Below are 22,577 nucleotides of genomic sequence, written 5' to 3' on the forward strand. Positions count from 1 at the left end.
CAGCTGTACAACTCTTGTTAGATGTCAGAGAAATCTACATGGGCGCTCTCTCTTGAGGGACAAATCTTTAGGAAATCAGAGGTCATAGATTCTCTTGAAAACAGGAAGGTGTTTGTGAAATTGGAGCCGTCAACTTGAAGTATAATTCTCTGAAAATGTTTTGCCCATTGTAGTCACAACTAGCAACACAAGCTGGTGTGATTTCAGTTGAGTAGAGATGGTATCAGTCAATTCCCCCTTTTGTGTAGATCACTTAAAGGCTACAGGGAGACAACAAACCACTTATGTTTTAACAGAAATGCTGGGGCTTTAGGATACAAGTGTACATAATCTAGACTTATGCACCAAAAATGAACTAGATTTTGAATTTGTAGGATCAAAAGGAAGGCATTTCTGTAAATTTAATTGTGTTTTGTTGCTTTCTAGGGGTACCAGGAGATGTTTCAGTGGCAATACCTCTTTTACAGTGCAAGTTATGAATGAAATTCATTAACTAACATCTCCCTCCTCACCCTGATCACCAATAGACTTCCTGTAACACTTGGAAGAAAGAGTCAGGGGAGAAGGGTTGAACATCACCATGAAGCTAAAGCAGCGAGTTGTGCTGTTGGCCATCCTGCTTGTCATCTTCATTTTCACAAAAGTTTTCCTCATTGACAACTTGGACACCTCAGCTGCCAACCGTGAAGACCAGCGCTCCTTTCACCGTATGATGGCAAGCCTCCATGTTGAACTGGACCCCCGACTTGACCATACGTTGCAGTCCCCTTGGGAGATTGCAGCCCAATGGGTGGTGCCCCGGGAGGTGTATCCCGAGGAGACACCTGAGCTAGGGGCTGTTATGCATGCCATGTCAACAAAGAAAATAATAAAAGCTGATGTGGGATACAAAGGGACCCAGCTGAAAGCTTTGCTGATACTTGAAGGGGGACAGAAGGTCGTCTTCAAACCTAAGAGGTAAATATTTCCTTCAATGATTGAATGAATTACTACTTTATGTATTTTGATCTCCATGTTATTTCATTAGTCTTTTAAGTTACAAATTTACATATAAACAGAATCCATTCTGCTATTTGGGAGACAGACAGTATGGAGTCATGCTCCTCATCTAGTAACATTCAGTGGCTCTTCCAACTGACTCCTAAGCTGTATGATGTTCATGCTCAAAACAGCCTTTCTTTAGGTTAAACGAATAACCTTGTGCTCAGTCCTGAGGGAATGTTGGTTAAGCCTGATATCTGTGAGCAGTGTCTTCCTGATTCTGGAATTGCTGGTTCTGGCAGTGTGGAGACAAGTCTTGCCTAATCTTCCCAAAGAAGAGTCATGACAAGCCTCCATGTGAGAATGCAGTTCAAGAATGGGGAAGGAGTGAGAATTGACAGTGGTCTTAAAAGTAGATCTGAGTGTCTGGTGTTTCTGCATGATAAATGCAAGAACGGCTCACTAGGTCAGAGCGAAAGACCAGGAGTATCCTGTCTCTGCCAGTGGCTGATAGTGAGTGCCAAAGGGGCAATATAAGAATGGGATGTGGTGATATTTCCTTGGTATGCCCTGTGTTTACAGTGATCAGCATCTCAGGGACTTACTAAACCAGAGGCAATTGGATGTGGTTATTTTGCATTTATTCTAATAGTTGTCAGTAGGGAAATTTGACAGGACTGAACGTTTATGAAGAGTCTTGTACAGGCCTGCAAAGCTTTTTGGATTGATTGTCTTTGGGAGAAACAAAGATGTAAGGGGGTAAGGCAGGTGTTTTATGGGAGTGCACTGCAAATATAAAGTGTTGTCATCAGGGAATGAGTACATCTCTCCCTAAAGGATGTTGGCTGGAGGAAGTATGAAGTTTTCCTGTCATGCTAATGACTGATTAGAGAATGAGAAGAAAATCTGCCCTCAACTACYTGAATTCACAATACTGTTCCTGTATGGTCACTTACTGGTCTGGCTGGAGCTGCATTGCAGGGCTGGGTTGTGTTTGAACACCATGTGCCTTCTGCACAGAAGTGTTGGTGGCACCACAGGCAGCTTTTCCAATAAATACAGGAACAAGACATGGCATTGCTGTAGTGCTTTCTATATAAGTGAATGCTATAAAGTGTTTCACGAAGCATTAAATTACATTCCAATAATGGAACGTCTGTGTAGGCAAACAAAGTGGGTATGCTCCATCAAGGATGTGCAACTGGGAATGTTTATAGAAATGCTAGACAGTATGGCCTTGGCCATACTGGTAGACTCACGTTGTTTGTGACCACTGAATGGCTTGACATATAGATAGAGTCTTGTTTTGCTGCTGCAAGATAGTATGTTTAAAGAATCTTTTTGAGAAACGGGAAGGGGAAGAATGAATTCTCTTGATTTGCCACCTTTGCTTTAGAAAGACTTTATTTACTATGCATGGAAGCACTAAGTTGATTGTGTTTTTACCAATAAATTTTAGCTCTGCAGCTTTCAAAGTGTGGCCATACTTTCAAGAGCCTGCTGTAAATACATGGAAAAGACCTGATTTTGAGGACCTGTTTTGAGGATAGCCATCTCATCTCAAAATTACTTGAAGGCCATCTCTAAGTTTGTAATGATTAAAAGTTGCTGCCATCACACGGCAGTAGTTTGTGTGAAATAAGATGCTTGTCTGGAGCAAGTTCCAAATTTGACAAAAATCTGCCTCCCAAAAACTCTACATCATCTAGCACTAGTTAATTCTCCTCTAAGCTCCTAGCAGCGAAGCTAAGGCGTTTACTCAGTCTGATGAAATGGGCTATTGTCTTGCCCTAGAGATCTTCTCTGGGCAGGGTTAAAACATCTAAGTAGAGCATTGCAGCTTAGCTTACACTGTTGCTTGAACCCTGAGTCTGTTGGAAATAATTATACAATTCAGATTCACAGGTGGAAATGAGAGAATAGGTAATCTAATTTGGTCTTACTTTATTTGAAAATAAATCATTTCACCCATGTGCTCCTCAGTATTGATTGTGGTATTTTATGCATATCTGAAGCATACCTCTTAAGGAGTATCTAGACCTGATTCAGATGTCATGAATCTCTGAAATTTTTACTTGACTTGACTAGTTTGGTAACATCTTCATTATTTTAAAAACAAAAAAACAAAAAAGCCCCAACACAAATCATCACTTTGCCAAAATATATCATTGTTGATACGCGTGTCTAATTTCTCTTTCTTCTGTTCATTGTGTCTTTTCTCTACCCTCTGAAGGCCCCTCTAAAGGGCCTTTTTATATCCAGTATTCTCCTCAGATTATGCTTGATGATCTTCTAGCTACCAAAGAGTGCATTTGGCATTTCTGCCACGATATCAGATTGTGTTTTCATGTTAATCTACAATCCATTCTAACCTCAAATCGTTTGCAGAGTTGCTGCTTTCCAGTATAAATAGTCTCCTGTTCTGTAGTTGGGTTTGTGTTCTTTGTTCTTAGATGTGACTTGGCAGATAGTTGAATTAAAACTCATTAGTTTGAATGGGCCCAGCTTCCCAAGCACTTGAGACCACTGTGAATTACTGACCTTTTCTCCTTATTTACTACTTCGCCAGTCTGTACACTGTTTAATCTCATTAATGATTTTTCCCTCTCCCATAGCCAATCATTTTGAAAGTGACCCAGAGTCTGTTTGACTTAGTGTTGTTCTTGCACTGGTTACTCTGAATGGCAAAATTGATGGGAATCCTGCATGAATCACTTTATCTGACTTATTGCAATTACAGATATGCCAGGGACTATGTTGTGGAAGGAGAACCGTATGCTGGGTATGACAGACACAATGCAGAAGTAGCAGCCTTTCACTTGGATAGGTATGGAACTGTTGGATTATTTGGTTTTATTGTCTCTGGTACATATTTTTTCAGAGTGAGGGGAAAAAAGATATCTCTTGAAGAATACATCTCAGATGTGGACTGTTTCTAACCTGTCCCTATAACAAATTGAAGCCAAGAATAAGAATGAATAGTTATTTTGTGAAGCTTCATTTCAAAGATCTGTGCAAGAGTCTAACATTTAAGATTTTTTTGAAAAATTTGGAATGGCGGATGAGGTACTGAAACCACTGATGTTTCATGTAATATGGAACAAATAGCTTAGCCAAGTCCTGTGGAAAAATCTGAAACACTAAAAGTATGGTAGGTTAATGTCCAGTATGATAAAAAATTAAGTCTAATGTCTAGGCTAATAATTCTAAATATGAATCAGTGCATCCTGCACAAAAAACAGGTGTTCACATCCTGGTTGCGTTCAGGGATTTCCAGGTGTTATTGTGGACCTGAGCTGGAGATGCAGCTGCTGTAATAAAAACAGTTACAGGAAACATAAGGAATGGGATGGAAAATACTAAATGCTGAATATTGATAGTTACAAAATATAAATTAGTGGTGCAGTTTCTTCTAGAACAAATGATTGCAGTCTTGGTCTCCCCTTTTTAAAAAGACTGCTCTTCTGCTTCAGAGAAGGTTTATGAAACTAATTAAAGATGTGAAAAATTCTCATATGAAGAGACTTAAAATCTTGGGAACAGGAATAATGAGGGACTAATAAAATAAAGAACGGAATGGTCCAACTTAAACTGAGATTTTATTCTTCCTTTCTCAGTACATAAATAAGAAGCTTCTTACTGTGGCCGAGTTCATAGGTGGTAAGAGATGTATTTATTAGTCCTAATTCATCTTTGGAACTTACTGCACAGGCAATGGAAATTACTATTCTAGGAAGGTTTTGTGATAACTGGTTGTATAATGCCCAAAACTGTCATTGGAATCTTCAGGTGGTGAACCAAACTGGGATCTTTGAATTATTTTAAGACAAAAAGTTGATCCTGGAGCCAGATGTCTATTATTCATTTGTGTTTTTAAGAAAAATACATTGTTCTGTTTCCCTGAAAATACAAAGATCAAACAATGTAAAGGAACAATTAAAAGCCCCTTTCTGGCTAGACCGGTGTCCAAACTCCTCTTGTCCTACCTCTTTCTTGCTCTCTCTTTGACCGTGTTTTGGTGTTTGGTTTCTCTGACCTTTCTCCTCTACTTTGGACGTGCACCTCGATCTCCTTCAAGCATACCTAGCAGAAACTACCTGCCCACATAACTTTTGCATGCACTGTTGTTTTGAATGGTGACAGTTATATATTTTGGTCCCAGGTGCTATTTTTCCACCAAGAACCTGAATGATGTTTTATGCTTACCACTAATGGGGAGGCTTTATTATCCAGAATACTGGACTTTCACCTGTGGCTTTGAATTTAGATATGGGTTTTCCAGATCTAAGTTCTATGCTTATTTACCTATAGCTCCTGCATTTTCTCAAACTGTGCGTAACTGTCGTATCGGCTATGATTTTTGTCTTTATGCTTGCATGATTTGTTCAGGCAGACATTTTGTGTTGCCCTTTCTTAGAGCTGTTTTGTGCTTTAGGGGCAGAAAGGGACTTACTGCTTGAATATTTGAAAAATAGTTTGCAGCTGTTAAAGAGCAACTTTCCCTGTATCTCTGTGGAATGGAGATTGTCCCTTTTTCAGAAAATGGGAAGGAAGGAGTCTGAGATGTGAAGAATATCAAAAGTATATTAAGAGAGTTAGGTCTGACATTGCCCTTATATTTGCACTCTTCCTTTAAGCACTCTTAAAATCCCATTACAAATATTCAAATCATCTGCAGTCACAGAGCAAAGGCTGTGGCAGACATGAGAGTGGAACCTGGATCTTCTTACTGCCAGTTTTTTGATTATCCTTTCCACCTCTTTTTTTCCAGACATGTCTCAGGCATTCAGGCTTGTTCTACCACTCTCCTTTCCCTCCTCCCCCTCAAGCCAAGCAGAATAACTCCCAGATTGCTTACTTTCAAGTGTAATTGAATTGGAGCTTAAATGTAAGATTTTACTAGATACTGATTCCTACAAATTATAAATGATCTTTCCAGGTGAACAGCCCAAAGGCCATAAGGTTAGTGCTTGAACCTGTACACAAGAGAGATGATGGATTTTTTTTCTGGTATGAGATCGAATTTCTGAGAGTTGGAGCATGATGCGTCCTGTGTTGCTCTTCTGCAAATGCTGTAATAAAGGAGTGTCTTTGACAGCCTATAAAGCAAGTTTTATGCTTTGGCGCTTGGGAAAAAGGAGGGTCCTTACTTTGCCTTGGAGAAGAGAGGATGTTGCCATGGGGTTCCAACTTTATTCTCTGGTCTCAAATCATGATTTCACGCAATGGCACAGAGACCTTGTATTGTTTTTTAAAATTTAGAACTGCTGCCTATGTCAAAAATTCTCAACCCTCGTCATGTTCTTTCACCCAAAATCAGAATCCTGGGTTTCCGACGAGCTCCATTGGTAGTTGGCAGGTTTGTGAATCTACGTACAGAGATCAAACCAGTTGCCACAGAGCAGCTTCTGGGTACCTTCATGACCGTGGGTAAGTGGATTCTATGCTTTGTGCAGCATGGTAAAGAAAATCGTGTTAAATGGGAAAAAGAGCCATGGGAATCTGACAGAGGTCTGGAACAGTTAACTATGATACTGGAAGGTGATAAGCCTCTTTCAGTCCCAAGAGAAATTTTAACACTTGTATAATCCCATTTGATGGGGGAAGAGGATTCAGTTTTCTCCAAAAAATAGTTTTTGTCTGTAACTTCTTTCTGTTCCCTCATGCTGTTGTTAGAGATTTTCTTTTTCTTTCTAATGTTAGAAATGGTTAGAAAGTCTTTGAAGTCTTTGACTAGACCCGAAAGAAAAAATGGAATTGTATTTAACTCTAATGCAAACACAATGGTTACTTGGGATAATTTGTAGGACTGGTGCATCAGTCGGTGTTAGATGTTGTCTGTGCCACATCAGTCTACTGAACATTCATAACTAAATGTGTCAGAACTTTCCTACGTTGTTTACAGAAATAATGATGTGAGGGGCACATAATGGGAATTATTAATGTAAACTCCTACAAGGTGCTCATTAAGCACCAAGAAGTGACTTATACTGCTGCCTTAACTCCTCTGGGCTTTTCATAAAATATCAAGTTACTGCCTTTTTTTTTTTTTTTTTTTTTTTTTTTTTTTTTGACAGGCAGAATCTAGAGACAATTGTTCATTACAGCTGATATATGTGTGTGTGTGTGTATTTCTGTTATAAGCACTGCTGGTAATCTCAACTACTAAATTTACTTAACACTTTTAGTTATAAGGTTTAGCTTTCAGAGGAGAGTGGCTTTGCCTTGCCAACCTCTTTTTGCATTCAGATTGGGTGTCTGCTTCAGGCAGACTTTACTTTTTCTAATTTCAGCCAAAATACCTAGGCAGTTTTCTAGCAAAAATGCTGACTTGAAAAGCATGGTTCAAAAAAATTTTCACTGCCTTTCCTTAGATTCCTTAGAACTTCCTGTTCTGCAGAGCATGAACTAAAGGAATTGAGAGAACTGGGGAAACATTTGTGTCAGGAATGGATCACTTTTCGACCCAAATTTAACCAAGTTTCTGAGGTTTTGAAGAAATGACAGTTCAAACATATTCAGTAGAGGTTTGCTAGAGCTACAGTTGAATCTTGGGAAATTGTGTCCCTTGCTAGGCCAGCTGCAGTCTATGAGTAGAGAGATTTGCAGGGCTTTCCATGCAAATAGAGGTCTGATCCACTGCAGGCTCTCTGTTGTAAATGGTCATCTATCTGATGTCCTGAAGTTGCCTGATTCAGATGTACAAGGAGCACTGGAGCCAGGTCTGGGTGGAGGACTGCAAAGGAGTGTTGGCAGACTAAAGAATTGTGATGTGGAATTTGTGCACATGGTGTAAGGCTAGAGAGTGAGAAAGATCTGTTGGTGAGCTGGGCCTGTGTTGGGAAGGATGCTGGATGTGGAGCCAAAGGAAGAAAGAACAGGGAATTAGGAGAAGCACAAGGAAATGAGACTAGTTGAAGAATGCTTCGGAAGAACATCCATGTATGTGGAGCTGGGATTGACTTGGCAAGGGACAAAATAAGGCAGGTTAGAAGGATGAAGCAGAAAAGGCTAAGCTAAATAAGTTAATCTAGGCTACCTAGAGCATCCTCTTCCATAGCCATTAATGGACTGAAGACTGCTGGGTTTCGTTATTCCTCTCCTATCGGAGGACACCCATGAAACTTTGACAGATCCATGTTCCTAGGTCATATAGGAATGACAGCTCATTTGTGTTTCCCTAACGGGGTCAGCTCAAGTAGCAGAGATGTGTGGCAGGTCTAAGGGCTGCAACTTCACTTGAGTTGTGCTTTGTCTTTATTCGCTTGACTTTTTTCAATTGCCTTTTGAAAAAATTGGGAAATCTGTCACGTGGAGTGTGTTAAACAAGCAGTGCTAAGGTTGCAAAGTCAAGCTCCTGAGGAATTTGAAAGGGATTACAAAAACTTGTTGATAGTGCAGTGTTGCCCTAACTCTCAGTATGATTAAAAACACTAGACAATATAATTACTATCTCCTTTGAAAATTAATCTTTCATGATGTTTTGAATGAATAAATGTCTGTTTCATCTCTTTTGAGCCTCTTGCCCTTAGAGAGGAGGAAGCATGAAGTCAAGTGCAGTGAAATCCTGCTACAGGGATGTCTTCACTGCAACAACATGCTTCTGAATTTCAGTTGTTGTCCCTTGGATTAAATTCTGCTCTTGTGATGTCTTGTCTTGTTTTGTTTTTAAGGTAATAGCACTTGCTTCTATGGGAAGTGCTACTATTGCCGGGAAACGGAACCAGCTTGTGCAGATGGGGATATCATGGAAGGGTCGGTGACTCTGTGGCTACCAGATGTATGGCCTCTCCAGAAGCATCGGCACCCATGGGGTAGGACTTACCGTGAAGGGAAACTTGCCAGGTATGAGAACCTGATAGGGTTCATCCTTATACATGATAATTTGGACTAGAAGTACCCTTGCAATACAGTGACTAATTACAGAGCAAGTGTTCTCAAAATCTAGAGTTTTGCCAATGACTAACTTGATACGATGTTAGAAGTCAAGATGTCTAGGATGAGATTTAGATTAAAATGAGCAAGAAAGAAATTTTTGTGGTTTCTCAGGGTCCTGAGTGCTGTTCTTTTTCTACTTTTTTTCCTGGAATGTAACTCCACCACACAGTCACTGCAGGCTTTGAGTATCTTGGCCCTGGGCAAATCAAGGTTCTTCTCTTGTTCTACTAAACCTTTATTTGATGCTGTGCCTCTCTTTGGCCCAGTAAAACACCATGGCACTGTGCTGTTTTCTGACAGACCTGATTTCATGATCTTTAAAGTTTGTTCAAGAGTTGTGGGAGATTTGGGAGGGTGGGGGGCAGTACAGGGAGCTGGGAGGGTTGTTTTTCCTTTTGCTTTTAAGTGTTATTCTTCACTTGTGTCAGAAGTTTTCATAGCTGTCTACTTCAAGACCTTTTTTATATGTATTTTTTCTGCAAAGTACATCTAGCCTAAATGGGTTAGAATTGAAAAGTTCTTCATTGATTTAAATACCACCAGTATTTGAGGACTGTGCTCAGCATATAAAGAATGCTTTTAGAGAAGGACAAGGGAGGTGTTTTAGAATATTGAATGTACAGTTGACTTTCTGAGCAGCAGAAGTTACCTCCTTTTTAAAAGGTCAAAATCAGTTTTATTTAGTACATGTTAAATTGCAGTAATGGATCAATTGAATTTCTTGGAGATGTTTCCTTTTTTGAGAGACTGTTTTTATCATAGAGGGCCTACTTGCATATGATTTTAACAAGATAAGAAGATACCTATGTTGATTTAATATTGACTATATTTTAAGCTTATTTGCTCTTGTCTTGCTCAGATGGGATTGCAAGGTTCTGTTTCTTTGTTATGCACCTTATCATATTGTGCTTCTCGCTTTGAGAGCATCAGGTGAAACATTCTATACGTTATACTCTCCTTTTTCTGCATCTGATAATTATGGAAAAATAAAAAAAAGCTTTGTAGGAATTTTCTTCCCACGTTAGCTGCTTCTGCTCTGCCCTGAGTTGACCTTTTGAACATAATTCATATAGTGCCATTAGTGTACATAATCTTAATGGACACGTAATAGATAAAATCCCTGACCTTTGAAGTCCTATGCTAATATGATATAAATGATCCGAAGTAAATGTCGGAGAAAGGTCTCTCTGGAAAAACTGAATGAAAAAAGAGAGGAAGAGAAGAGAGAACAGAGTATATCAGAAAAGCTCTTACAAGGAGATTAAGTAATGATCTAAAGGAAAATGAGAGGAAGAGAAACACTTGAGGGAGAGAGAAATGTAGTATAAAGGAAATGTATTGAGTACAAGGAAGAGTATATGATGAGACTTTGCCTTGTGGGTTTGTGCTGAAAGTTGAATGCGAGTTTGACATTGCAAAAGAAATAGGAAACTAGAGTCAGGATTGAGGAGTGTTTGTGGTGTTTTATTCAAAACATTGAGAAGATAAACTTTTAGTCACTGTATTTTGCATAACTGGAGGAAAAATGAGATATTGGGAGCTCAGAGTCTATATCCGTAAAAGATAAGGTAGGGCATGTGACAGCTGTAATAGTTAAATTTGATCTTCTCCCCACTTTTGTGACTTACTGTGCGATTTTGAACATGTCAGTGAGTCTCTCCAGCTTTTGTTTCCCCCGTTTCTGTTTCCAATTCACAGATGGTTTAAAGCATTTCCAATCTAACTGCTATTTTGCAAAGGACTTTTTCAGTCCCTGCATGGAAGATATGATGCCTGTTATTTGGGATGAGATATGGAAAGGAGATGTGGCTATTTTGGTGGTGGTGGTGAACAGCTTTGAAAACTGTAAAGGAGGAAACGAGGAAACTTAAAATCCTAGCTGTGGAGAATTGAGACATGACTTCCATGTTGTAAGACTGCAAGTACATGCCTAGGTTATGTGTATAAGGATAGGAGAGAAAAAGAAAACTTGAAATCTTGCCGGTAGAGAAGCAGGTGAGAGACTCTGAAAGAAAAATAGGGAGGAAAGTAGCAGCTGTGAGTGAAGGAGAATGAACACATATGAGGTCCTTCCTCTTAGGCCAGTGGAGGTCCCTAGTAACCATGATGTTATTTGCGTTAGAAGGAAAAATGAGTAGAGGATCACTGGAAAGAGAGACTGATGGAAACAGGTCAAGGCAATAGAAATAGACACTGTACTTGAAGACCTTAGTTAGGAGATTAAGGGAGGCAAGTCATAGCAAAAATCTTGCAATGAAACACGCCAGCCACTGCTGAACATGAGCAGTAAGGAAGCAAACTCTGACCTTGTTTTCTGTAGGCAAATGATGTGTAACCTTGTACTAAAACTATAGCTTGCTTCATATACTCGGGTGTTAATACAGGAGTCACTCTGTTAATAAGATACATTTGTCCAGCTCTTTCTTCTTTGAACAGACTTGGCTGCTGTACTGGCCTTTTCTTTAAGCACTGATATGAATGAAGAGGCAGCTATAAATACCTCACAAGTCAAGTGGTATACAATGCTGGAGCTTTCCGTGAAGATTTGCTTTGGTTTCTCTTGTTGGCCTGCAGGTGGGAGTACGACGAAAGCTATTGTGATGCTGTGAAGAAGACTTCACCCTACGATTCAGGCCCTCGTCTCCTTGATATCATTGACACTGCCATCTTTGATTATTTGATTGGCAATGCTGACCGGCATCACTATGAGAGTTTCCAGGATGATGAAGGAGCCAGTATGCTCATCCTCCTTGATAATGCCAAGAGGTGAGGATCAGAGGAACCCTGGTGGCCAGGCAGTGACAAGCACAAAGGCGCACATTTATCTGTTATATATTTCTCTGGTTTTTTTCTTTTTCTTTTTTTTTTTTTTCCTTCCCAGTAGTTTTTTCATTAATATCTTTTGTGCTGAAAACTCAAAGCTTTTCTTATTAGAAATTACTCACCAAATATTGGGGGCTTTCAAAGACTGTGGCACTTGCTCTGTCCTCTAGATATGTGGTTATGACTGCACTGGGCAAAGTCTTAATCAAACTACAAAAGCTTCCAGATCAGCACAATATAACTTGAATTTCAAGAGAAACTTTCAAATGTTTGTTTGTGTCTTCTCCCCTCCCTCCCCCCAAATCCCTCCCTAGTATGTTTTCAAGTGATGGAAGATTATAAACTTAGGATTTATTACCTACTAGCAAGTATTAGTGAGGGCTGTAGTAGAAGTAGATCTTTTCAAAATGTGTCTCTGAATAACCTGGTGTTCTCTGCCTTGTGAATCTGTCTACTGCAGTGATAAAAGTCTAAGAACTTAAAATGGAGATAGATTTGACATTGAGAGCAAAATATGACGATGCCCAGAGTGTGTTAGGTACTTAGTGCTGTGATGCCCCTGCCAATGAATTCTGGGAATAACTAGGATTGATGAGAAAAAAAACGTACTTAGAAGTGCGATAACCTGATTAAAAGTACCATTTTATGTAGCACCACACCTTTAAAAATGGTTAAGGGACTTTGTAAGCCCTATTATGGACATGTTTAATTGTTGTTATAAAACACTATTTCCAAACCAAAAATGAAGCATGTTGTAACTGGGAGGAGCTGATGAGAAGCCCTTCTTGAGGCCAGTCTTTATTAGTCTGCGCGCGTGTGTGTGTGTGTAAAATGTGAGTTGCTGTGTCTTTGCGATAGTTCTAGCATGTTTGTTATGCTGGCATGTTTGAAGTTAAAAATCCTATTGGACATACAGCCTTGTTTAAATCATTACAACTTGTTTCATTCTTCTTAAAAGCAAAAATAACCCATCCTGCTTTCTCATGACTTAGTCCAGAGACTCTCGAGCTTTTTTCTGATGGATATCACCATCTGCAGTGGCAGCGAGTTTCACCTTTGTGAACGGATCAGCGTATGATTGTTAGCACTAGCAGTTCCTGTGCCAGGCTCTGCTCTGCAGTGGCTTTGCCTTCCCCTTGTAGGATGTATACACTGCAGTTGAGACCTCTGACCTAGACAGATCCTTGAAAAGCTTACACTTATCACTTCTTTCCTCACTGGTCTTTATTTCCCCTTTTGCTTTTTCAATAGTGGCTTCTGTCCCTGTCTTTCTTCCAGCCATTGTTCGCATTTGGCTGAAGCAGAAGTGGCTGAGTTGGGTATTTTGCCTTCATGCATCAGCCTTTTCAGTAATGCTCCTTCAATTATGCCAGCAGGATGTGTTCCACTTTGGGAGTGCTTAATTACTGCTGCTTTCAGATTGCTGTAGGTGAATTTGGCAAAAATTGTCTTCCTATAATGCCCTGCCAATAGTCTAGGAGGAAGTTAGTGTATCTGTCACTGGGAGTAAATATGATAGTTGAAGGTCATGTCAGCCCTTTCATTATGGTACATGCTCATAACATTATGAAACCATTTCCTCTGGGGCTTTGCAGGCCCAGAAGTAAATTGTTTTCCTGACAGCTTGAGTAAAATTCTTCCAGCTTCTTTGAGTTAAGGGCGTGTGTCGGGGGGGAACAGCTATTTAAAGCTACTAACAACAGAATTATTTGAGCAGAATAATGCCTGACTTGTAGTGTAAATTATCCTTATTGAGGAGAAAGTTCTTTGTTGGAAACAATGTTATGAGGGAGGGAAAATAGCAAAAAATTTTTCAGCATGTGTTTAGGCAAAGCTTAAAAATACTATGAAATCCTGTTGGAAGGTACCCCTTTGAAAGTGTTGTCATGAAATGTAATCACCTGTATGTTGAACTGTTGGTCTAAGCTCGGCCATCTAAAACAGCAATTTCATTGATTCCCTGTCTAGCTGTGTCAAATAGTCAGTGCTCCCCCTCTTTATGTCCAGAATGCAAATTACTCCCTTCCCTCGCTTAGCAAGATGAGCTCAATTTCCAAACTCCTCTGAAGTTTGTTTCTAGAGTGCCTTGGCCTGATAAAGACCTAGGTACACTGGTGTTGCTTCTGTTTATCTGGTGTGTTAGCTGATGCTCTTGACAGTTATATCTGTAATTGGTCATGGCCTGTTTATATTTTAATTTAAATGATTTGAGCTGTTGGAGCATGAAATTGCCTAGTATTGATTTTTGAATTCTTTACAAATCTGTTGATGTTGTGAAAGACATTAAGTGTTCAACTGGTTCATTTGTTTTTAATTTTGCTTTTCAGCTTTGGAAACCCTGCCCTGGATGAAAGAAGCATCCTAGCTCCTCTTTATCAGTGCTGCATGTAAGTAGAGTACAGGGATGCTTTTCACTTCACTTGTGCAATTGCAAATCTAAGATTTGGAATATAATTAAATTTGTAGCAGTTAAGCCTTCTGGCAACCTGAAAATGTTCACAGGTACACAGTGCTTTTTTTTTTTTTTTTTTTTTTAAGGTACTTTGCATGCCTGATGCATTGTCAGTGCTCAGGAAGCTGAGAAATACATTTTTATTAAAGTAGTAAATCAGATGATAGACTGTAGGAACTATAGGAAGTAGTCTTGCCTCTAGGTCACTGGTTCAAATCTATCCTTAGTCGGTATGACAGGTACTTTCCATCTGCAGTGGACTCCATCCAGCTCCTGCTGAATAAAAGTTCGCATCGTAGTTTGAGTTCTCCCTGACAGAAGCTAAGGACTCAACATGTCTGGCAACTTAGCTACCTTCATTTCCAAATGCTCTTTCTGAACAAGACTGCAGTACTGCTTATGGTGCTGCTTTCAAAATGCAGTTTGTAGTTCTTTGCAGGATTTTGTTTTCACTTTGGCCCCATGAGCTGTATTCTTGTTCCCTTTTAGTGGCTGTGACCTGCTGATTTCTGGGTTCTGTGGCCCCTCTCTCACCAGGCCATTGCTACTTCTCCTTAACAAGTAGATACAAGTACCAGGAAGAATACTGATATACTAGTTTCCTGCATCCATTACTTCAAGATAACGTTAACCCCTTCAAACCTTCCAAAATAGGCATTTACTTGGGAGTTTCTTGAGCCTGTCCTTGAGGGGTTCCGTCCCTGAATTGCTCAGGGTTTGCAAAACCTGGGAACTCTACAGAAGGCCCGAGCCCTCACCCCCTGCTGGCTCTGAGCAAGGCTCTATGTATCCTATGGTATGCCTGACCTATGTTCCTCTGCGATTCTCTTGGTTTGTGTAACACAGAGAGAAATTGCAGCAGGCATGTGGAGAACAGTTTAACTAAGTGGCTTTCAAATTCCTTAGTTTTCCTACATTAATTTTAAATGCATTTTTAATTTTCTGTTTTATGAGGATCTTTTGGCATGTCTATCTCCTTTCTCAGAATCTCCTAAACACAGTCCCAGAAGAGAAGTTTATCAGGGTAAGAGACTTTGCAGTTCTCTGCTTTTCAGATATCCTTTTTTCCTAGTACCAGGCAAATAGTATGAAAGAAGTCACATGCTAAAATCTGTCATAATCATTTTAACCGTAGATTTGTTATAGCACATGCCATCAAAGGCCAAGAACAGAGTTTAAACTGGTGGTGCTAAAATACAGCAATTTTGAGGAGAATCCCAAGAAACTTCACAGACCAAACAGTTTATATGGGATAACATGAAAGATGCAACGGCAAATGGAGTAGAAAGATCACTGATGCATCTGCTTCCACTTTCTGTGGAAGTTCTGTCATGAGACGTTTTGTCCTTTGTGATTAACTCTTGGTCAGTGATGCTCTTCCTGAAGTAACATGAGTTTTCTTTTGAATTAACAGCTAGGCCATTTTACTTCCTTCCCTTTTCAAACTTTGTCTGGGAGGCCTCCGGACTGAAGAACTTCCTTGCTAGCAGTTGAAAGTGTTTCCATATAACAACTCTCATAAGAATTGCGACACGTTAGATTCTTACTTCTTCACCTTCGGTTATTTAAGTTTCATTTAGGTATTGCATCTGCTGGCAGTTATAACTGGACCTTTTCATCCCCAAACCAGTTGTGTAAGACTTACTAGTTTCTATTTAGATGCAACCATGATGTAACAGGCTCCCTCAAGAGGCTGGCTTTTGGTATTGCTTACGGGACTTTAGATGGACAGTGGTATGATGATGTGTATTTCTTTCTTTTGCAGCATCCGGGTTTCTACCTGGAACAGGCTCAATTACCTGAAGAATGGAGTGCTAAAGTCTGCCTTAAAAACTGCTATGTCGCATGACCCCATCTCACCAGTGCTTTCCGACCCGCATCTGGATGCCCTGGATCAGCGGCTCCTCAGCATTCTAGCTACAGTGAAGCAGTGCACAGACCAGTTTGGGCCAGATGTTGTGCTGGTGGAAGACAGGATGACACTGTCTCATTTGTAATTGTAGTGGAACACAGATGAAACTCCTTTTTTAAAAACAAAAAAAGAACAAATGATAGAAAAACAGCACAATCGGTTCTGAAAGGCTGTGGCCAGGATGGACTGAAATGAACAGGAAAGCTTCCAAGCCAGAGAAACAAAGGTGATACTGGCTTTTACCTTGGGCTGACAGCCGTGAGAGGAGGTGGGAAGTCTGAGCCTTGGACGGCTCAGTACCCGTAATGGCATCATGGCCGTTGTGGTGTGTCCATTGCCGGCAGTGGACATTACACTGGATAAAAATGGCTCTTGGTGTTGGTGGAAGTGTGTGGAATACAGACACTAATCTGTGGACTGATTCTAGAGGGGACAAATGGAGATGAACAGTACAATCCTTTCCCCTTCTCTTCCCCACATACACTCTTAGGAGTTTTCGTCTGATTCAGGGTTGTATATAATCAGCTGTGAGCTGGTTAGGCGTTTTACTGCTTCTCTAAAGGAGGAGGAAGTGGTGAATAAAATAATTATTAGACTGAACAATTGCACCCCCTGCAGGGGTGGGATGTTCTTGTGAATGCCATTAGGTGTGGGAGAGGGGACCTCTGCTACTCAGTTGTCCTCTCCTTAAAAGTCTGGGACAGGGGTTTGCCTTGTACGTGATAATGCTTCAGTATTATCACTGAAGTCTTATCAAAGATTTATCCACAGGGTTGGAGATTGAGGGGAGGACAGGGTGGTTACAAAGCACTTAATGATTAAGGGGTTAACCTAAGTTTCCAGAAGAAATTTCCACGTGTCCTATCACTGTTTTCCATTGATAAGGAATCTAGCAAGGTCTGACTAGAGGAAATCCCCTCCTTGCAGTCCTGTGTCCATATAAACCAAACTTTTCTTACATTGTAGCTGAGAAGCAGGACAGAATCTGTCCTTAGAAGCAGGTTCCATTTAGCCAGGTTATGCTGCTTACTGTAGGCCCTATTTAGTGGGGGGTGGGGGGGTTGAATTCATAGCACTGGCAAAAGAGTTGTATTGTTGAACTTCTCCAGTAATCAACAGCTGTGGGCAGGGCCCTGAAGTGTGTAGAGAGAGCCCTGAGCCATGCTCTTTCCTCCTCATCTTGTATGGAGGGAGCTTCTTGCCGCTTGTGGTCATTATCACAGCTCAGTGCTGCTGTTTCATGGAATGCCAGCAGTTTTTCAGTCCCATCTACTTGACCTGGCTTGTGGCTGAGCTCTGAAACTGTGAGCACCTCCTGTAGGTTTTCTTCCTCCCCCAGCTGCTTCCTGTAACCTTCACTGTGATGTTCTGCCTGGGGTGATCATGCTGGAGCCTTCACTTCTAATGGTTTTGTTGTAAGATGGGGAGGGTCTGTGCAGGTTTGCTTTTCAGTGTGGACTTGTAGCACTCATTTTGTGCTACAGACTCATTTCGTGTCCTGTCATCACTCAGCAGTGCTTCAGTCTGCACTGTAGGTGAACTTGTGGCCATAAAACTTGTCACATTTGTGATAGATTTAAATCTGTGTCTCCAGAAGGGAAGAAGCTTTGTCGTTATGTTTCCAAATTTAACCACTCTGCTTTGATTTTCAGTTCAGCCAGTGTGGTTCTTGGGAGTGAGGAAAGAGATCACTCCCTGAAGCTTCCTTTATGTATTTATTGGACTTGAGAGCAAGAGCAGCAAAATGTCTGTTTAAAAGCTTTTCCTTGATTTGTCTGTCAAAATCGTTCTGGCTCTGCAGCAGTGTGGCTGGCAGGTGAAAGCAAGAGCTCTGTTTCCTAGTGCATGCACCTGCCGCCATACCCGCTCAGAGGTGTTAGTGAAAGAGATTATTTTAAAAATGCAGGTTTGTTTTGTTTAAGTCTCTTTGTCATTGTCTAAGCAGAATATCTCAAAAGTAGAATGCAACTGTTTACCTGAAAATTAATTTTGTGTTCTTCTAGATCTCTTCTGGACACGGCCACATCACAGCCTTGCCACACAGTCAGGATCAGGTCTGCAGTATTTCTAGGTGTTAGTCAACCGAAATGCGCAGTCAGCTGTTCGGACACTGGTGTTAAACTAGTGCCTGTTTATTGCCGTACCTGATAATATAATGCCTTCCTTAGAAGCCGTGAGCCTTTGGCACAGTTAACCTGCTGTAGTGGTTGTACCTTGTGGGTTGCCTTAGAGCAGAACCGTTTTGAGTGCACTTAGCTAATTGTGAGCGTGGGCAAGAACAGCTGAGGGATTACCCTCGTCCCTCGCTGGCGGAGCTAGGATGTCATTTGGCTTGCAGTCAGATTTCAGCGGTCGAGTGAGACATTGCTGAGAGGTACTGGGGCTAACAGATGATTAGTGAACAGTTTTATTCTAATGCAAAATAGTTTCATACTGAGGCGTTTTAGCATAAACTGTTTCCCAAGAAACTGAAGATCATTTACAGAGGGAGGGTGTGAAGCACATGGTAGTATTTGTAGCATTTTAAAAGCATATTCTTTTTGAGCATAATTATTAACACGTAATATTTTGGGAAGAATCTACCAGAATTTGAAGTTTTGATTTCTGTTTTCTAAATGATCACTCGCTGATCACTTACACTTGATTTGATGATGGGTTCCAAAAAAATCTTGCTCTCTTTATGCAGTGAAGTTAGTGTTCAGACCCTGTGCTTTGTTTGCTCACTGGGCTTTGAGCTGCAGCTCTGGGAGTCAGCTGGAGTTTGGGGGTAAGTTTTCCCGCAGTCCAAGTGTCAAAGAGTTAAAGCACTGCATTGGTTTAGTTGTAAACAAAGGGTGTGAAGGACAGGCAGCTTCAGGAGGAGGAAGCAGGAAAAGGTTGGGTTTTTTCCTTCTTTTTTTGACCAGGTGACTCTTTACTGTACACACTGGAGCTTGGTGTTCTGCAACAGGAAAGGATCAGTTCCTCTCTTATCCAAGATCAGGAAGATCAGATTTGGGCCTTGTTGATCATCTCTGGCATTTTGGCAGTGATCATTCTTTTGCTTGTATACAGAACCCTGAGAAATTTTAAACTCAGCTATAACTATTGCAAAGGAAGTACAAAGCAGCATCCACGTGCAAACAGGGTCTGCTTGAATCTTAAAATATACAGCATTGTTTATTTGTGAGGCAGGTGCTATGCTCTGTCAATGAGGTTTTCGTGACACCTTCTAATTCTTGTTCTAGAAGCTGTACACACTGTGATTGGCTGGCTTCAGATGTTAGAAAATGGTTGTGTTGTGGATATTGGTAATATCGGAGTGCTTGAAGCACAGAAATCAAGAATAATTAAAAAGAGAACATCATCAGCTGTCTGCTATTTATCTCCTCCTTCCTAAATCAGCAGTCAGGCTGGAGGAAACACTGAAATCTGCTTCTCTTCCAGCAATTAATGAACTGGAGTGTGTCTTGCCAAACAAACTTCAATTGAAAAATAATAATTTATTAAGAAGGTAACTTATTTGCTGTGTCAGCTGGAGCAAAATGCTTGAAACAGACACCCCTCTTGGAGCTGTCAGAGCATCGCCCCTGGGAGCAGCTGCACAAATGGAAGTTACTAATAAGAAAACAGAATGCAATCATGACTTTCTACTTGTATCCCCCGGGGTCAGATTCCGCATAAAGCAACATTGTGTGAATAAAGATTTTAATAAAGCAGTGTTGATGGATTGTTTAAGTTTTTCTCTCTCTCTCTTTCTCTCTCTCTCTCACTCATTCCAACATGTTTGGTGAGCTGAATGTTTAAAGTGTTTTGCTACGGGTATTTGGCTGTTCCTTCACTAACAGTGTCAATGGCATTGATTCCAATAATGTATTTTCAAGAGTGGGGGCAGCTGTGGAGGTTGGTTGCAGAGCGGTGTTGGTAAGGAAAGATGTGTTTAAGAAGAGTGTCCCAAAGTGATACAGAAGAAGAACACACCTAGGTTTAAATGATCTCCGGAGAGCACGTATTTTTGCTTTAGAAAATGCATCCCAGGGCCTTGCAGCTGCAAAGCATCTAGGTGAATTTCTTAGCGGTACTTCAATAAACTGGCTTTGTTATACAGAGCGAAGGATGGATATTGCGTTAGCAAGGGATGTATACACCGTTGACAAGTGTTTGTGGTTGGCTTTTCTAAGGTTTTACTGAAGCTCTTCTGAGAGGGGGATGAGTAAGCAGACATCAAAGATCTGTTCCCACAGAGCACAGGGTTTTAACCTAGCTGTGTCAGAGCTTGTTTTCTTAATAACTCACTGCAGTGAGTCTTCCAGAGGCAGCAGGGTGATGCTCCCAATTTTGGATGTCAGGCATCTGGAAGCAAATAAAGTGATTGAGAGCTGTCTGGCCTGTCAGGTGGGTGCTGGTAAATGACCAAAGGCATCTGTTTTCTTTAAACTACAGTTTCCATGTTGAAACCTTGTGCTTGAACATTGCTAGTTTTTGTAAGAACTTGTTTATGGCTTGGGGTTGTGTTTTGCTTTGTTTGTTTGTTTGTTTTTGCACTTTAGATTGTGCGGTGACAATTTTTCATATCCTCCATCTCTATTTTTGATGTATCAGTTTGCTCAGTGAGAGGACAGGATCTCTGCTTCTGTATAAGCAGTTCAGCAACTTGCAGAAACTACAAATGCTAAAGTTTATAAGTTTTGAAAGGCTGAAATAGCTAGTTTTGAAAGCTGTTTTTACAAACACTTTGTTGTATTACTGCTATGTAATTTTGACATGTTTGGCCTTAGTAACAGGGTGGGGGATCTTATAACTAGAAGATTTTTCAAGTATTTTTGATTATATAATTAACATAATTTTACAGAAAAATTAATAGAAACAACTTTGAGCCAGTGGAAAACAAATGGTTTTGAAAATTAGCATTTTCCCCAAATGTCTTTCAGATTCTGTCCGTCCAATTTTTTATCAACTCTAAAAATTAGAGATGAAAATCAGTTCTTAGCTCTGTATCCCACCTGTGGGACTGGTGGTCCATTGGTTCTTCTTTATAGAATCTCTCATTTTTTAGGAGACTGGGGAAGGGGATAAGGATATTTAGATAAGGAAGGGGAGGGACTCCCAAATCTCCTTTATTCCAGATTTTCCTTTAATTTACTAATCTTTTCCTTGACTGCATTGTAGTGAGCTGCTGGAGAGAGACTCTCCTGCTGCTGCCTTCTATCAGAGTTTGTGTATGGATGAGCAGAGGGAATTACTGTATGGAAACTGAGGAAAAACCGTAAAAGGATCCGTGGCCTTTCCCTGCCATTTGTCAGGCACACCAGCTGACACAGCCTGTAGTATGAACACCTGTATTGCAGTGAGTATTTGCCTGTACTGCGTTGTATTAGGGTGCTGAACAAGCCAGACATAACCGCGCTTTTTGTGGTGCTGTTTTTTCTTTATTTTTAGGCGGTATCTGCACTGTAAGACCTGTCTTGACCTGAGATCATGGATTTTTAATCAGATGGCTGCTGCTCGCCAGGACTGTTTTGGAATAACCAGCTGCGAGATGGAAAGCTGTGCATCCTGCTGTTATCTCTGGGGCCATGCAGATCCCTGCAGCTACCTCTTCTTCCCGCAAGACTGTCAACTAAAGATTAGTAAATATTATAGTGAGGGAGTTTCAGCCCAGGGGAAGAAAAGGAAGAGACATAATGCCACCAAGATGTACTAGGGTGCTCACTCTCTGCTGTGTTTCCTAGATCCCATCCTTCCCAGGTCAGGTATGAATGCTGCTTCTCAGTTTAATGCACTGGGATGTCTTCCAGGGTTCTGCAGGTTCCTTGCTACTCCTTGTTCATAATTTCTTACAGTAATATCATCACGAAAGCACGCTTGCCTGAGGCCGTGCAAAGAGAATTGATGATTAGTTGATGGGTTTGGGGATTTCTTTTTTTTCCTTCAGTGTCTTGTTAATCTCAGAGCCTGGTCAAACAGCAGATACTTGGCAGGTTGCTAAGCAGCTACTCGTATTTTCCCCTCTAGCTCTTAGGATATGCTGCACTTAAGTGAAGCTAACATCTGAGGAATTATGCTGTAGGACTGTGAAGCTGGTGTCTTGATGGACAGTCAGTCTTTATATCTTTCAGAATTTGCTTTTTCAAACTTTTTCCTTTTGGGACATGGAAGCATCTCAGGTATTTTTTGTGAAGTCTGTCCCTCTTGATAAGCGCTTCTCAGCTAAAGCACTTTTTTGCAGGAGACAGGGCCTTGAATGTAATGGCTAGGAATTTTTTTTATAAACCTTATATAGATGAAACCTGCCAGATGTCTCAATTAGTTTTTAAAAAAGGCTGATAGCAAATTAAATTAAATTGCTATGGCTACAGTAATTTTGCTTTTTAATTGATTTTTATGTGTACTGGTTTTAGTTCTGTTTTAGTTAAATTATTGCAATAAGTGTTAAGGTCTGGGCCTCATAGATTATTTTTAAGCTAGACCAGGGGGAATTGTGTTAATACC

General features: G+C 40.5%; 1 protein-coding gene across 3 annotated transcripts; it reads left to right on the top strand.

Moving 5' to 3' along the window:
• The first annotated feature begins 408 nt into the window (after window positions 1-408).
• On the top strand, window positions 409-19,823 carry FAM20B (FAM20B, glycosaminoglycan xylosylkinase). Of its 3 annotated transcripts, XR_003256473.1 has the most exons (8): window positions 409-957; window positions 3,722-3,808; window positions 6,302-6,411; window positions 8,655-8,826; window positions 11,494-11,685; window positions 14,070-14,129; window positions 15,960-16,332; window positions 19,334-19,823. XR_003256473.1 is itself a non-coding variant. In XM_026084668.1 (7 exons), the coding sequence occupies exons 1-7, from the start codon at window positions 581-583 to the stop codon at window positions 16,189-16,191; spliced, it is 1,230 nt and encodes a 409-aa protein (XP_025940453.1). In that variant the 5' UTR covers window positions 409-580; the 3' UTR covers window positions 16,192-19,823. The 3 variants fall into 3 exon arrangements, 2 of the variants coding, with proteins under 2 accessions (XP_025940453.1, XP_025940454.1); XM_026084668.1 differs by having other exon boundaries at window positions 15,960-19,823; XM_026084669.1 differs by lacking the exon at window positions 3,722-3,808 and having other exon boundaries at window positions 15,960-19,823.
• Window positions 19,824-22,577: the final 2,754 nt, after the last annotated feature.

This window comes from Apteryx rowi, unplaced genomic scaffold (assembly GCF_003343035.1).
Source record: "Apteryx rowi isolate R43461 unplaced genomic scaffold, aptRow1 scaffold_65, whole genome shotgun sequence".
Classification (NCBI taxonomy): domain Eukaryota; kingdom Metazoa; phylum Chordata; class Aves; order Apterygiformes; family Apterygidae; genus Apteryx; species Apteryx rowi.

Coding starts and splice junctions, on each gene's coding strand:
- FAM20B (XM_026084668.1), top strand. CDS start 581: ATGAAGCTAAAGCAGCGAGTTGTGCTGTTGGCCATCCTGCTTGTCATC. Junction 8,827..11,493: donor CGTGAAGGGAAACTTGCCAG/GTATGAGAACCT, acceptor GTTGGCCTGCAG/GTGGGAGTACGACGAAAGCT. Junction 11,686..14,069: donor CTCCTTGATAATGCCAAGAG/GTGAGGATCAGA, acceptor TTTGCTTTTCAG/CTTTGGAAACCCTGCCCTGG.